The sequence below is a fragment of the Brassica rapa genome, chromosome A03 (assembly GCF_000309985.2).
Source record: "Brassica rapa cultivar Chiifu-401-42 chromosome A03, CAAS_Brap_v3.01, whole genome shotgun sequence".
Lineage (NCBI taxonomy): Eukaryota > Viridiplantae > Streptophyta > Magnoliopsida > Brassicales > Brassicaceae > Brassica > Brassica rapa.
Genome location: NC_024797.2, coordinates 7,841,509 through 7,856,758, shown reverse-complemented (window position 1 = coordinate 7,856,758; position 15,250 = coordinate 7,841,509). Strand labels below are relative to the sequence as shown.

Here is a 15,250-nt window from a genome sequence, read left to right as displayed (position 1 = left end):
GTTTCATTGTAGAATAAAATAAAGAAAAGAAAAACTTAATTAACTTCTTGTTTTAATCCCAAAATTTCTCAAGTCTCCAATCATTTTCAAATGGTACATACTGCAAACAACTCAGAAGCAACTACAAACCAAAAACACACAAATTGTATTATAAACTTCTTAGTTTTCTAAAGCTCAAACAACAAATCATTTTATTTTAAATTTTTCAAAACACATTATTAAGCTGAGCATCACATATTGATACGATCATGTTACTTAGCAATTTTAGCCACAAACTCATCAATATTCTTATCAGAGTTTCCCCCTTCAGACAAAGCTTCTTTTGCATACTCCATCAATCTCAAAGCATTCTTTCTAATCTCTTTCCCTTTCTCCGACATCTCCTCCATAACTTCTCCAACACATCTCACAATCTCTTCTTTCGTCACAAACCCATCTTTATCTGCCTTTACCCTAACCCCAACCTTCCACACATCCTCTATAAACTTAGCATTAGTCGGCTGGTCGCTATAAGCCGGCATTCCAATCAAAGCCACTCCTAAGCTCAATGCCTCCAAAGTTGAATTCCATCCGCAATGCGTCATGAAACAACCAATCGATTTGTGTGCAAGAACCTGTAATTGTGGACTCCACTTCACTATCAGTCCTTTCTCACCAAGTTCCTCTATGTAATTGCTTGGTAGCTTCTTCGTCTCTGTTTCTCTAACCACCCATAAGAAATTATGGCCGGTTTGTTTTAGACCAGCTGCGACTTCAATCATTTGAGCGTCCTTTAAAACAGCAATGCTTCCGAAAGAGACGTAGATCACTGAACCATGCGGCTTTGAGTCAAGCCAGTCAAGGCATTCGTTTTGAGCACTAAAGAGGCTGAGTCCATAGTCTTTGTCGCCTGCTAGTCGTTTGTCTAAGTACATTGATGGAATCATTGGTCCTATGTTCTTGACCGGCCATTGTTTCTTCATCCATTCTAGCACCTAAGAAAAGCAAATGGTATCATATCAATAAAGAAACGTTAGTATAGCTTGACTTAATATACACTACGTAGATATCAATTTCATAATCAACCAAATCAGTCCATGCATATAGTATATAGCTCCTTTTTATATAACTTTTGCTAGAACCCGGTTTGGTGAAGACTGTTGTCTCTACTAGGGCTCACGTCAACATTATCATTAAAAAAAATTTTTTTATACATGAACCTATACAACCACAGAGGAGGGACATAACATTCGCAAAGTACCAAAATTACAAATCTTCACTTAACTATCATTTAATTTTCACATGGTTCACATCAAGTAGTAACTATTACTTTTATTTTGCAAATAATTAATACTCCATCCGTTTCAATATAGATAATATTTTAGAAAAATTAATTTGTTTCAATTTACATGAAGTTTTTGAGATTTTAAGATTATTTTTAACTTTATTGGAAAATGTTCGACCAATTAGATTTTACTATCTTTTTTATAATTTGTTAACTGATTTTAAAATAACCTTTTTTTAAATGTAATTTTTTTAATCTTTGTGCATTACTACAAAACAAGTATTATGAAACAGAGGAGAGAGTAATATATATGAAAATGAACAACGAAAACTTTTTTTGTTTGTCAAACAAACAAAGATAAATGAATAATTACCTCAACTTCGAGTTCGTCGAAAGAGTTAACCAAGAAGAAGTCAATGTGGTCAACATTCTCGAACTGGCTACAAAGCAGCTCAAACAATGGTCGGCAAAGATTATTGTCGTACAGAAACACAGGCAAGTCATTACCCTTCAACGGAGGCATCTCAGGCAAGACGACGTCGTCTTGAAACTCCTTAAACGCTCCACGCAAGGAATGAACATAAATCGCGTTCACGATGGAGCACTGAGTGAAAAACGAAGCCGCGGCGACGCCGGGATGTTCCCGGCAAACGTTGAGAACCCAAGGCGTACAGGAGTCATATACGACGGCGTTTGGTTTGGGTTCCATCGAGGAGATGAGTTGAGAGAGGCTCCGAGAGACGTTTTCTTGGAACTTCGCGAAGTACTCGGGAGAGGAGTCGGTAGATGGATGGCCTTCCTCGAAGCCGTCGTCGAGGGGGACGAAAGAGAGTGGAAGAGCGGTGGCTCCCCCGGAGATGGCACGGCGGATGATGTTGTTGTGAGTGGAGGAAGTGGTGAGGAATGTGACGGTGACGGTTTTGGAGATTAGACGTTTTGAGAATTGGAGGAGAGGGTTTAGGTGTCCTTGGATAGGAAACGAGAAGACTAACACTTTTGCTTTTGCTTCATCTCCCATTATTTTCTCTCTTCTTTTTTAATCTCTAAGTTTTTTATGTTGTTGGTGATAACACTCTCTTCGAGATGTGGTGAGGAAGGATAAGAAGAACTTATATAGGATAAGGATATATATACATGCAACATTTTGTGTTGCTCTCTGTCCCTTTACTGATACACGTATGTTAAAAGGTTGGTGGGTTAGTGATTTGGTTATATATAAGATTGTGTCTTAACTCTTACGTGTACGTATAAGACATTAGCATATATCGACCTAATACTTTTACAAATGATGTGCCATAATGTTTGAAGATTTGGTTCAGTGGTACAGAATATTTGAAACTAGCCCACAATGGAAGCGTTATCTTTAAATCTATTTTATGTTATTGTATGAATTTCTAGATTATATCTTTCTTTTTTTTTTTTTTTGTAACACAGATTATATCTTTCTTTTGTCAATATTTATTACTATCTACTAGATTTTTTAACCGCGCTACGCGCGGATAAGATATTATATGTATTTCACAATTCTAAAAAATAATGTATAATATTGTATTATATTATTTAAAGAATATAAAATAAGACTACATAACATAAATATATTTTTTATTTTTTCTTTGTGAAAATCATTATGTTGTTTGATTGTTGTACTTAATTCACATATTTGCATAGATATTTGTGATAGATGAATAACTATATTTTTATTATCAGTAAATAATATATATTTATTATATAATATAAGAAAAATGAAATTATTTACTTTTTAACAAACTTGTCTCATGTTGGGGACTCGGTTATAGACATATCATATTCGAATGAAACATTTTTACACTTATCAATCTTCTTAACAATTAAGAAACAAATCTGAATATCAAAACAATATCTCATACGATCTCTTTGTGGAATAACTGCTCTGAAGAAATTGAATTTATGCATCAAAAAAGACTGGAAATGGATGTGCATATGTGTTATCTAAGTCAGCTTAAAAAAAAACTATTTATAGTTCATATATCATTTATGTCCATCCTATTTTTTTGTCCATCATTTCTTAAACATCTTGAAATAAGTAATGCTAATTAATAATAAACTTTTTTCTCACAAAATAAAAATCAAATTTGTTTAATTATCGCTTAATTTGTCTAACTGATATATGTATTTCTCAATTCTAAAAAAATAATGTATAATATTGTATTACATTATTTAAAGAATATAAAATATGACAACATAACATAAATATACTTTTTAAATTTTCTTTATGAAAATCATTATGTTGTTTGATTGTTGTACTTGATTCACATATTTGCATAGATATTTGTGATAGAAGAATAACTATATTTTTATTATCAGTAAATAATATATATTGATTATATAATATCAGAAAAATAAAATTATTTACTTTTTAAACAAACTTGTTTCATGTTGGGGACTCGGTTATAGACATATCATATTCGAAGGAGACATTTTTACAGTTATCAATCTTCTTAACATTGAAAAAACAAATCTACATATCAAAACAATATCTCATATGATCTACTTGTGGAATAACTACTCTGAAGAAATTGAATTTAGGCATCAAAAAGGACTGGAAATGGATATGCAGATATGTTATCTAAGTCTGCTTCACAAAGTACTATTCATAGTTCATATATCATTAATGTCCATCCTATTTTTTTGTCCACCATTTCTTAAACATCTTGAAATAACTGATGCTAATTAATAATAAACTTTTGCTGAAAAAAAATCAAATTTGTCTTATTATCACTTAAATATTTTATTAATATGGTCTAAGAAGCTTTTAAGTGATATCATAGTTTAATTTATTAGTTTTTTTGTTACTTTTTAGAGGTTTTTGTATTTAAGATTTTTTTTCATATTAAACTTCTATTTCTTTCACAGAATTGATATATATATATATATATATATATATATATCATAAAAATTACCATCAAATCAGTTTTACTTATTTATTATTTTGTTTGAACGAAAATACACTTTTTAAATAATTTAATTTAAAATAAAATTATATATTAATTTGCTGTATTTTAACAATTTCATTGATTTAATTAATTTGCTTTGGTGGATAACTTAAAAAGTTTTCATATGAATCTGGGAAAGCAAGCTTATGTTGTTATATTATATTTATTTTGTGTATATAGAATCTATATATAATGTTAGTTTAATAAAGAAAGAACATTATTTTTTTTGTAACTTCAAAAAGATACATTATTACAATTTGAAATGAATCAAAATTGAATAAAATGGTAATTAAATATTTGTAAATCTAATTGTTTAGTTGGATTCTCATGAAAAAAAAATCGATTGGTTAAACAAATGTTTTAAAAAAATTTGTGGTATTTTTTTGTCTATAAATTATAAAATTTATTGAATTAATATATTTAATTATTGCATCCTTAAGTAATATTTTATTAAGACATTAGAAAAATATGTTTTGAGTTGTTTTGTCAAATTGTACAAAAATCTATGCTTTTTCATATTTGTAACTTCAAAAAGATACATTATGACAATTTGAAATTAATCAAAATTGAATAAAATGGTAATTAAATATTTGTAAATCTAATTATTTTTTATCTTGTTTAGTTGGATTCTCATGAAAAAAATCGATAGGTTAAATAAATGTTTTAAAATTTGTTGTGTTATTGTTTTGTCTATAAATTACAAAATTTATTGAATTAATATATTTAATTATTACACCCTTAAATAATATTTTATTAAGACATTAGAGAAGTATATTTTAATTGTTTCCTATGCTTTTTCATATTTGTCACGAAAATTTATATGTTAAACTTACTTTTACAAAATTCTTAACTTTGTCACGAAAACAAAAATCTATGCTTTTTCATATTTGTCAACGTTCTCACACTTTCTAAGAATATATTAGCTTAGTCACTTACTTATTTTTTTTTTACAAAACAAAGTATCGGAGTCTTGAAAGTTGAATTTATATTATTGTAAATGTACATAAGAGTTTGTGATTATATACTTAGTGGTTCTTGTATATGTGTCCAAGAATGTTTCAATGGCTTAGTGGTAACTGTCCTATATATATCATACTAACCCGGGTTCGATTCTCACCTTCGCTTTGTTTTTTTTATTTTTTACGAAAAGTAAATGAGATGACATGGCAATTTCGGGTTCTCTGATTGGTTGATTTTTCTATCCTATGTGGACACCCTCTCCATGGCTTATATCCCCCTTTTAGTATAGTATAGATTGCATGTATTTTTTATGGTTTATCTTATCATTTGTGCATTAGTTTTATTTTTTGATTCACTGGAAAGTAAAACTTTCTTTCTTATGTAGATTTTTCCTTTGTAGTTTTTATCATTGGCTTCATTTTATTTTGTTAAGATTTGATTGTTTCCTTTATTTTCTTTTAGTTTGGTGAAATGGTTATTTTCATTCTATTTTAGTTTTGAAAATATTTACTTTTCATCCTATTTAACATTTATCTTCACAAAAAAAATCTTAAGATCATTTTTTTTAAGATCATTTTATTTTGGTTAGTTATCGCACATGCCTCAAGTTCTAATGCATATATCATATAGTCGAAATATTTGAGTTAGATAGTTAACTATGGTATTTTCCAAGGAAACAGTCAGTTAAAAATAAAAAGAACAGTAAACGTTAAAAATCGCCATTAATCTTCCAAGTATGTAATTTCGAAAAGCAAATGTTTTGTTTATGATCAAGTATATCTTCTTCTAGAGAATATATATTCCCTCTTTGTTGCTGAAATCTTATTCATAGAGTTTCGACTTCAAAATGAAATCACTGGATTTTTGATAAGTAGATATATGTTAGTAACTTGAAGACATTCTAAAAGCATTGTAGAATTTGTAGGTTTTATATAGGACATGTTCCAGGACTTGTGATGATTGCAAGGTGCATCTCACGTCTTGGCAGAAATCTAATACTCATTAGCAATATTCAAAGTGGGATCTGAGATTTTAAGAACCATAAACATTTAGTAAAAACTTTAATATATTTTTTTTAAAAATCATTTGAGAGCATATGTATGTATAACTTCTAAATATTTTGGTTTTGAACGGCCTCATTGCCCAGGGTTAGTTTCTACCGTGTTTATTATACAGCGGAGTGAATTTCAAATGATATATTACAGGAGGTGAACTATCGAGAAGTTCTTCATGGATCTTGATATCCACATGTCATATTGTCGACGATATCTAATTAACAAAATCCACCAAACATTATGTACTTAAATTTATCTACTTGTAAACATGTGCATGTGCAATCAACTGAGAAACATGACATTTTATTTACATTTTTTTTTCTTTGTAACAAACATTTTATTTACATTTTATTTACAAATAATTTTCAATGATTTTGTAATAAAATGATCTATCTGTTCTTTTTTTTTGTTAGCCAGAGAAAAAAGATCTATCTGTTCATGTATAATATTTTACATACAAATGTAAAATGTTTATGAATTTTACTTAACAGTCATTTACATTTCAACAGTTTTGACGAGATAAGAAAAGAAATCCGACAAAATAGTAGTGGCTCACAATAACGGTATCTTTCTCAAACAAGTAAGAAAAAACAAAAGATAATCATTTGGATGTAAGCTGGGCTTTTGATGATATATGAATGTCGTGTACGTCTTTTGTATACGTTAGGTCTGCTCTATCAATACAGTGACTCTGACACCAATCACTGCCCATGATATATGTCCATCCAAATTGTTATGCAATTCAATAAGGAATTGATTTAATGATTTACCTCGCCCACGTACGCTTATGGATGCAAGGAACACTGTAATAAAACGAATCAGTTTTATCTTTTAGAGATAAAGAAATAAAAAAGAATAATAATAAAAGAGCTTTTTTTGTCAACAATAATAGTAAGAGAGTTTATCATTTCGTTTCAGAGCTAATTACTCTATGATATTACCAATACTTGTGTAATGATCACCAGATCTATCTCCTTCACCAACTTAATTTTATATTTAGTTTGCAACAAATTTGACATATTTCGTTTATCATTTCGTTTATCATTTTTTTGTCAACAATAATAGTAAGAGAGTTTATCATTTCGTTTCAGAGCTAATTACTCTATGATATTACCAATACTTGTGTAATGATCATCAGATCTATCTCCTTCACCAACTTAATTTTATATTTAGTTTGCAACAAATTTGACATATTTATTTTGAGAATGTGAGAAATCATGAGTTTTCTTTATCTAAAACTAATCTGTTAACCAATAAATATTTTATCCTCGTATTTGCTTTGCTAGCTACTGAGCCTGCTGTTAATCATTCCTGGTGTATGATTCCTAATACTGTACATTGTTCGAACTTATAACTCTAGTCGGCTTATATATCGCATGGAAGATCTTTGGATTTTGGATCGCTTTACCTATATGAATTTTACTAGATTACGTGAAACAATTTACTGTACGTGTGGAGGGTAACAATGTGAGTAGTGACATGACGAGTTCATATTCTTGTCATGTTCTCCCCGTAGAGAGTACCATCAAATTATAGCGGTTAATGTCATTGCTTATGTAAGCAAGAAACCTATAGCTCTTGCCATGCTGGTACAATTTCTGCATTCACATTGGTATTTTCCTACATAAAGAATGCTGAATCCAGTGGAAAGATAGTGACCATTATGAGGGTTCGATCTAAATTTTTGGAGACTATAAATATTTTTAAAAGCATTTTTATAATTTTTTAATAATTAAGAGTCTATCTTTATGTAAAAAGCCCCCAAAAAGTTTTGGAGGTTAAGGTCAATGTTTCATAGGATTATAACGAAATCCAGCCTTGAGCATTATTCACTTATGGCCAGGTTGTTTGTTTCTAAATAAGTTATGGTGTAATTGTTCTGACTTGTTTGTCTTTAGCTTGCACTGATCCTGCAGTGTTCTGATTCTTCTCGAGTTAATTAAGTAATGTTGGTTTGCTTTTCCACATGATCTATCTCGTGAAATCAATGTTCATTTAGTGCAGTTAAATGCAACATTCAGATGAATCATCAAACTGTGTTTTCCAAATCTCAACTCCGTTTTTTTATCAAAATGCGGATAAGGTTTACAGAATATCTGAATAAATGATAAAATATCCATTTTTTCTTGGGTTGAGTTTCTACGTAACATCTAGTTCAGTCCAAACTAATAAATAATATTTTTTAATTAAAATGATACTCTTTAAACTGAATACTATAAATTTAGATTTTTTCGTCAAAAACACATTTTCCAGAGAAAATAAATAAACTAATTTTATCACACAAAACGAAAAACTACATTTTCCGAACCAAACTCACAAAAGCATATTTATCGTTAAAACCAAAAAATCATGTTTTCTGCCAAAACTGCGAAATCACATTAATTTCCAGAACCGAAATCATACTTAAAAATCATATTCTCTCCAAAACCAAAATTACATTTTTCACCAAAACCGTAAAATCATATTTTTCACCAAAACCGTAAAATCACATTTTCTCTCAAAACATCAAAATTTCATTTTCCTCACAAAACCATAAATTACATTTTCTTACCAAAATTACAAAAACATATTTTTCGCCAAAACAAAAAAAAACAAATCCGATAAAATTACATTTTCCTACCAAAATAGTAAAATCACATTTTTTCGCCAAACCTATAACCTCACACTTTCCTTCCTAACCTCAAAATCACATTGTCACCAAAATTACACCATTTGTATTTTTGTTGAAAACCGTGAAACTATATTTACCTGCCCGAGCCACAGAATAAAAAATCTAGTTTAAAATGACTTTAAAAAAAAAATATATAAATATATTTTAGATCCATAATAAAAATTAATGTGATTGAAATTAATATTTAAATATGATTTAAATAAAATAAGGGTATCTATTCTATTAAAAGTAAAGTACAAAACAATATTTGTCTATTTTTAAGTAGTTTCTTACATATTTTTATTCTTTTTTTTAACTAATTCAACAACTTCAATTACCGTAATTTCTAAATAATTATTTTTTATTGTCAGCAATGTTTATTACAAAGTACAAAACAAAAGTTATTCATTTTTATTTTTTCTTAACAATTTCATTAATTGTATTTGCCATAATAAACATCATTTATTTTAAATGTTAACCATAATCATTTGATGAATAAAATTGCTCAATTTGTGACAAGAATTCAAAACGGTTTACAAAGAATTTTTTATTTGTTTACCTAGTTAGTTAAGCATGGGTATTCGGGTATCCGTTCGGATATATCCGAATGGGTTGTTTCTTTCATGTATCAGTTTTTTGGATATTGAAATTAGGCTCCATTCAGGTATTTTAAAAAATTTGTGTAGGTTTCGAGTTGGATCCTTTCGGATTTGGGTAGGTTTGGTTATGATGTGTAGAAACCTAAAAATATATATATATATCTAAATAATTTATATGTTCAGAAATGTTAAAATCAAAATCTCACGGGTGCCAAATAGAGTTAAACTAAATATATGTTATAAATCTCTAGTTATAAATGTTAAAATCGGAGCCAAATAGAGTTAAACTAAATATATGTTTATTTTAATCATTTTATTAACAAATGCATATGGATGCTCACAACAAAAAAACTACAAATGAACAACATTCATATGAGAATGTGGATAAAACATCTAAATCGAGCATTTGGATGCATCTAAGATATATGTACGAACGAACACCTTAATATTGTTATCAGTCCTGATTGTTATAATTGGTCTTGGAGCAGGAGTACTTCCCATGTTCCTCCACGGATGCTACCATTTTTCGATATCGAGGTAATGACATTTGAAAGGAGTAATCTAGTGAGAGTATTTCAGTTGCCAAGTATGTAATGGAACCTCATTGAACAGGCGGTAGAGTTTGACCCGGTAAAGCTTGACGTTGGTAAGGACCTGGACTACTTCATCTGGACTACTTTAGTTTCACACAAGATGATCGCTTGAAGGTGAATTCGTTTACTTTAAAACAAAGGTACTAATCTTTGTCATGTTAATATATACCGTTGCGTTACCCAGCGTTTTCACATTTCTTATAATAGGTGCATATTGCTGATGGGATCAAATACATTAGAGATATAACAAACTCTTAGTCTTGTTCCGAGAAAACACAGTCGACTTGTTCCAATGGCAACTCCACAGTTTATAATACACAAGGAGGATGTCCTGATATTCTGATTATTGATGTAAACTCAGCAGATGTACGGTAAACACAAAGACCAAATAATATTACATTTTTATGACTTACCCCACAAGAAAAGTAGATGGACGGGTCGTCGACTCCGCCTGTGAGACTAGGGTTTTGGGTTAAATTAGTAATATGTGCATTTAAATTATGTTCATTCTTGCAGGGGATTAACCTGCTCTGTATTAGACCATACAAGACAAGCCCATGACATTATCATAGACAAGCCCGTTCACCCATATGTTTAGGGTTTCTTGCATGTTTTCTTATGGGTTTGGGCTGACTCACATACACCCCGCATCTGAGGTCACAGTCCGTGAAAGATATGGTAGTTATCAAGAATGAAAAAGGTAAAACAAATTGTGATTCAGTAATCAGTAATAATCCTTGTTAAATCTCCGCATATTTTCACTCATCTGATTTGAAACTAACCGGTGAATCTACTGTTTACACGAGAAGTGCGATTTGAGGCTTGAGAGTTTATAGTTGATATCTTTTGTTTGCGTGTGTTTTCAAGGTTTGATCACTTTGTTCAGCCTGCAACTAGAAGAGGAACTCGAACGTGAACGTGGTGCTCTTTGGTCTCTGATTCTTTAATCAGTGGAAAATGAAAAAAACCAACTTAATGAAGCATTCAATTTGGAGGATAGTCAGAGGCGTGCCTACAGTGTATTAAAAAAGGCATTCGCCTCAGGCCCCTGATTAATATGACTGTTTTTAGGGTTTCAAAATTTAAAATAATTTCTAGTATAGTGGTTTAGACTTATTTAAAAAAATATTTCTACGAAAATAAATTAATTCATTTTTTGAATTTATGTATTTTTTTATATGACATAATATAACATATTTACGTTATAAAATTATTCTTTTACAGTATTAGACTTGTGTATTTGGTGAAAATAATATATCATATTAGAAAATTATTTTCATTACAGTTGTAAATAAATTTATTTTTAAAACTTGCCTTAAGCCCTTAAAACTCTTCGCACGGCACTGAGGATAGTGATATGCGAATGTAAGTTAAACTTAAAACATCAACACATCTTGTAAGATACCGCATTGTTGCTAACCAATGGTTCAAAACGGTGCGATTACAAAACTTACGAGTGGAGCGGCACGATTTCAGCAAACACATCTGGTCTATAAACCTTTTTACTATATATATGGTACTAAATTGTGTAACATGTAGTAAAAAAATTTTTGGACAAAGGTGCATATATACGTAAGATTTGTTTTTCGCTAAAATATAAAGAAGATTACATAAAATAAAAATTCGGTCGCCGAGCAGACAAAAGAAAAAAATAGTGACAAAGAAACAAACGCAGAAACCGCGTGGGTCCGGCCAAAGTCTTGTAACCATTTCATTATTTTGCATTCAAGATATTGTGTTGTTAGGTCATACGTGTATATATATAGAGAGAGAAGAGATTCTACTAAAAGATATAACCTATTGTTGACATTAATGTTAAGCTGACCTCTCTTTTTGTTTTTACTGTGGGTTTTGTTGTTAGAAGAGCTTAATTATTCTTGAAAGTTAAGTTTCTAATTAGGTTGAATTACTGAGGATAACACAAAAGACAAGAGATTCTTCTCATATGTACGAAGTATAGAAGAGAAAATGTCATTTTGAATGTCATTCTATCCTCTCTCGTAGAAAATGTCAAAGAAAGAAAAATAACAAAAACAAGAAAAGCATAAAGTTGAAAAAGAAGAGACAGATGCAGCAGAATTGGTCTAAATCATTTTGACAAAACTATATAAAATACAATCGAATGTCACTTTCAATAATAATTAGCTTACTTTTTAATGAAAATAATGAAAGCGACTTCTATCTGAGACTGGTAAAATGATCTCTCTTCATTGGTTGTACATTAGCTGTCAAATGTATTACATTTCATATACATTCGCAAACTCCATACAGTACTATATGGTACATTTCATTTCCTGGAGTTACTTGGGAAACACTGTTGTAATCCTTTTAACATGATTATGTTATAAACTTGTAATCATGAAATTTTGAATTAATGAGTACGTTGTAACACATCATTTTATATATATATATATAATGTTCAGGAAATATTAGCCTGTAATTAAGTATTTTGTAGAGGATGTGGTTAGACGCTAACTAGATTTATTTTTAGAAAAATCGTCTATGATCGATTTAGCGTCTATATGGCAGTCTACACCCAATTTTAGAATTCTTTTGCTAAATGATTTTTTGAAAATTGAATGTATATATTAATGTCACTGCATCTCTTTACATTTTCTTTTCGACAATAAAACGGTAATGATTACTAAACCGGAACAAAGTTGTATGGTATACTATTTTCCCAGCAATAGTATTTTTTGTCTTTCAAGAAAATCTTGGATTTAATGAGAATTAAATGAACAAGACGAACAGAAAAACAAAATAAAGAAAAAGACATGAAACATAGTCCCCCCCCTTCCCTTTTAGTCTTTTCTTTGCTTTCTTCTCTACACAAAGCTCTCTCTCTCTCTCTCTCTCTACCTCACGACTCTTTAAGTTACGACGCAGTTTGCATCCAAACGCAAACATCTGCTTTTAGCGTCCGCTCGAGCTTTCATTGAAGTACTGGACAGCTAGACTTTCCTTTTTTCAAGATCTAAACACACCGTGTTGTATGCTTTGGGTTAGAAACCAAAAGGTTGACAATAAAAACACATTTAGAAGCTTAAAAGGAGTTTGTGAAGTTCTTGTTGGTTAGTGTGCTGTTTCTGGCAAATGCAGAGTCTCTTCTCTATGTAAGTCCTTTAATATCACTCAGTTCTTTTGCTTATTTCTTTTTAATGGACCAACTTCAAGTCTAATATTAAAACCTTTAGAGCAATATAGATCAAATAGGCTTTGATTGGTGTCCATGCTAAAAAGAAAAATTATGTTGAATTTTTTGTTTCTCAAAATTGATACCAATTAGATTTATTTTTGGTCAAACTATTAATAGGTAGATCCCACTATTTTTCTTTAAATTCCTCATAAATTTATAAATTTATAAAGAAAAGTTTCCTCTACAATTCTGATGAGGAACAAAATGAATAAATTTTCTATCCTTTTTTTTTCAGTTCGTCAAATAAAAATTTATTTTTCATTTTGTTCATTTTTTTTCATTCATCCGGTGATCACCGATCAAAGCATTTGTTTGTTTTCGTCTTCTTGTGGGGCTTCTTAGTATTGAAGTTTGATTTTCTTTGAATCTTGTCTCTATAATGGAACTAACTTGACCTACCTTTAATGGTGGACCAGTTCTATTTATTGAATTGATTAATGTATATATATACATTTATATGAATTAGTTCCGTAGTTTATTGATTAAAAATATCATATGCTTATACAAAATGTACCGTCTCCGCATGGAAGCAAACTATGGTATCATATTGTAATCATCTATGATCGTCCTACCAAACTTAAAATAATACTTTAAGCTGATGTGATCTTAAGGGCTAACCTCTGACCATTATCTAGTTCTTGCTTTGTCTACTAACTTTTTCTTATCCATAGGTTGAATCTTTCAATGCTTTGGTCATTCCAAACCTAGATTTGCATTTACGCACAACACTTCTCTATTAAAGGGTAGAAGGTAAACCGGTTTTTCTAAACCGATCTTTTTTTGTTTCGTTCCTTGACAAGGGAGGCAATACTATAGAGACTATGATGATGGAGAATAAGCGCTGTGTCTGTTCTTTTGAAGAAAGCAGCATGAAACGACACAAGTCTGATTCCTCTTTCTCTTCCAAGGTCTTCAAAAATCAGAATTCATTTGTGGCCATGTAAGCTTCCTAACATTCTTGGTGCCGCTTACTAATGATCTTTGGAATTTTGTGGTTTAACAGGAGAGGAAGGACAAGGTAGGAGAACGTGTTTCAGCTCTTCAACAGCTAGTTTCCCCTTATGGAAAGGTACTACTATTAGATGGAAACTTCTTTTTCAAGCAACTGACATGATCTCTCTTACAGACCGACACTGCATCAGTTCTTCTAGAGACGATGCAATACATTCAGTTTCTTCAAGAACAAGTCAAGGTATGCTTCTTGTTTTCGAATCAAAATATGTCTCTTTAAATCCAGCATTGACTTTGCTTAACTGTTTGTATAGGTTCTAAGCGCTCCATATCTTCAAACATCGCCCACTATTACGCAGGTGAGCAGAATCTTGACGCTAACTTCAACTATCTGTGATGTGGACTCAAACATATCCTGCTTGTTTCTTGTAACCAGGAAGAGATGGTGGATCACAGTTTGAGAAGCAGAGGGTTATGTCTTGTCCCAATGGAGTATACGTTAGGGGTTGCTCAAAGCAACGGTGCTGATATATGGGCTCCTGTGAAGACTCCAACATCTCCTGCTTTTCAATGACTTGACTCCACCAGCTGCCAAAAATCGGTGTGCCTCACGAGTCAAGACTTAATAAAAAATAACCCAAAACGTTAATTAGTCTGAGGATGTCTATGTAACACAGACAGTGATGGCTGTTTCTGTTATTTTTTATGGTTAATCTCCAAACTACGTGATGGGCTTGATAAAGCCCATTACTTTGATTTGTATAATTTGGTCTAATACAATTTCGTAATAATTGATTGATTCGACGCAAAGTTTTAACTAAAGGGCGACTGGTTTTCCGCTACCATCCGCAAACGCAGTTTTTGCGGTCGCTAGCGGTTATCGGCGGTTTGCAACAATCGCTTAAATCGTTCTAAACTGCTTCAAACCGCTCTGAATCTCATAAATTTAAAAGCTGGTTTCAGCTAGCGTTTGCGGTTGCGGGCGGTTGCAGGAAGGTAAAATTTTTTTC

At 30.9% G+C, this 15,250-nt stretch overlaps 2 protein-coding genes across 3 annotated transcripts; one reads left to right on the top strand and one right to left on the bottom strand.

The window, feature by feature from the left end:
* Positions 1-64: 64 nt before the first annotated feature.
* LOC103857398 (UDP-glycosyltransferase 74D1) lies at positions 65-2,624 on the bottom strand. The gene is made up of 2 exons (XM_009134566.3): positions 1,638-2,624; positions 65-974 (listed from the first exon to the last, which is right to left on the bottom strand). The coding sequence occupies exons 1-2, from the start codon at positions 2,280-2,282 to the stop codon at positions 252-254; spliced, it is 1,368 nt and encodes a 455-aa protein (XP_009132814.1). The 5' UTR covers positions 2,283-2,624; the 3' UTR covers positions 65-251.
* Positions 2,625-11,401: 8,777 nt separating this feature from the next.
* LOC103857396 (transcription factor bHLH153-like) lies at positions 11,402-15,055 on the top strand. 2 transcript variants are annotated; one of them, XM_009134565.3, is made up of 6 exons: positions 11,402-13,206; positions 14,094-14,197; positions 14,293-14,358; positions 14,416-14,481; positions 14,555-14,599; positions 14,677-15,055. In XM_009134565.3, exons 2-6 carry the CDS (start codon positions 14,111-14,113, stop codon positions 14,812-14,814), a joined length of 402 nt encoding a protein of 133 aa, XP_009132813.1. In that variant the 5' UTR covers positions 11,402-13,206; positions 14,094-14,110; the 3' UTR covers positions 14,815-15,055. The 2 variants fall into 2 exon arrangements, with proteins under 2 accessions (XP_009132813.1, XP_009132812.1); XM_009134564.3 differs by having other exon boundaries at positions 11,417-13,206; positions 14,090-14,197.
* The last annotated feature ends 195 nt before the right edge of the window (positions 15,056-15,250 follow it).

Coding starts and splice junctions, on each gene's coding strand:
- LOC103857398 (XM_009134566.3), bottom strand. CDS start 2,282: ATGGGAGATGAAGCAAAAGCAAAAGTGTTAGTCTTCTCGTTTCCTATC. Junction 975..1,637: donor TCGACGAACTCGAAGTTGAG/GTAATTATTCAT, acceptor TGCTTTTCTTAG/GTGCTAGAATGGATGAAGAA.
- LOC103857396 (XM_009134565.3), top strand. CDS start 14,111: ATGATGATGGAGAATAAGCGCTGTGTCTGTTCTTTTGAAGAAAGCAGC. Junction 14,359..14,415: donor TAGTTTCCCCTTATGGAAAG/GTACTACTATTA, acceptor TCTCTCTTACAG/ACCGACACTGCATCAGTTCT. Junction 14,600..14,676: donor CATCGCCCACTATTACGCAG/GTGAGCAGAATC, acceptor TCTTGTAACCAG/GAAGAGATGGTGGATCACAG.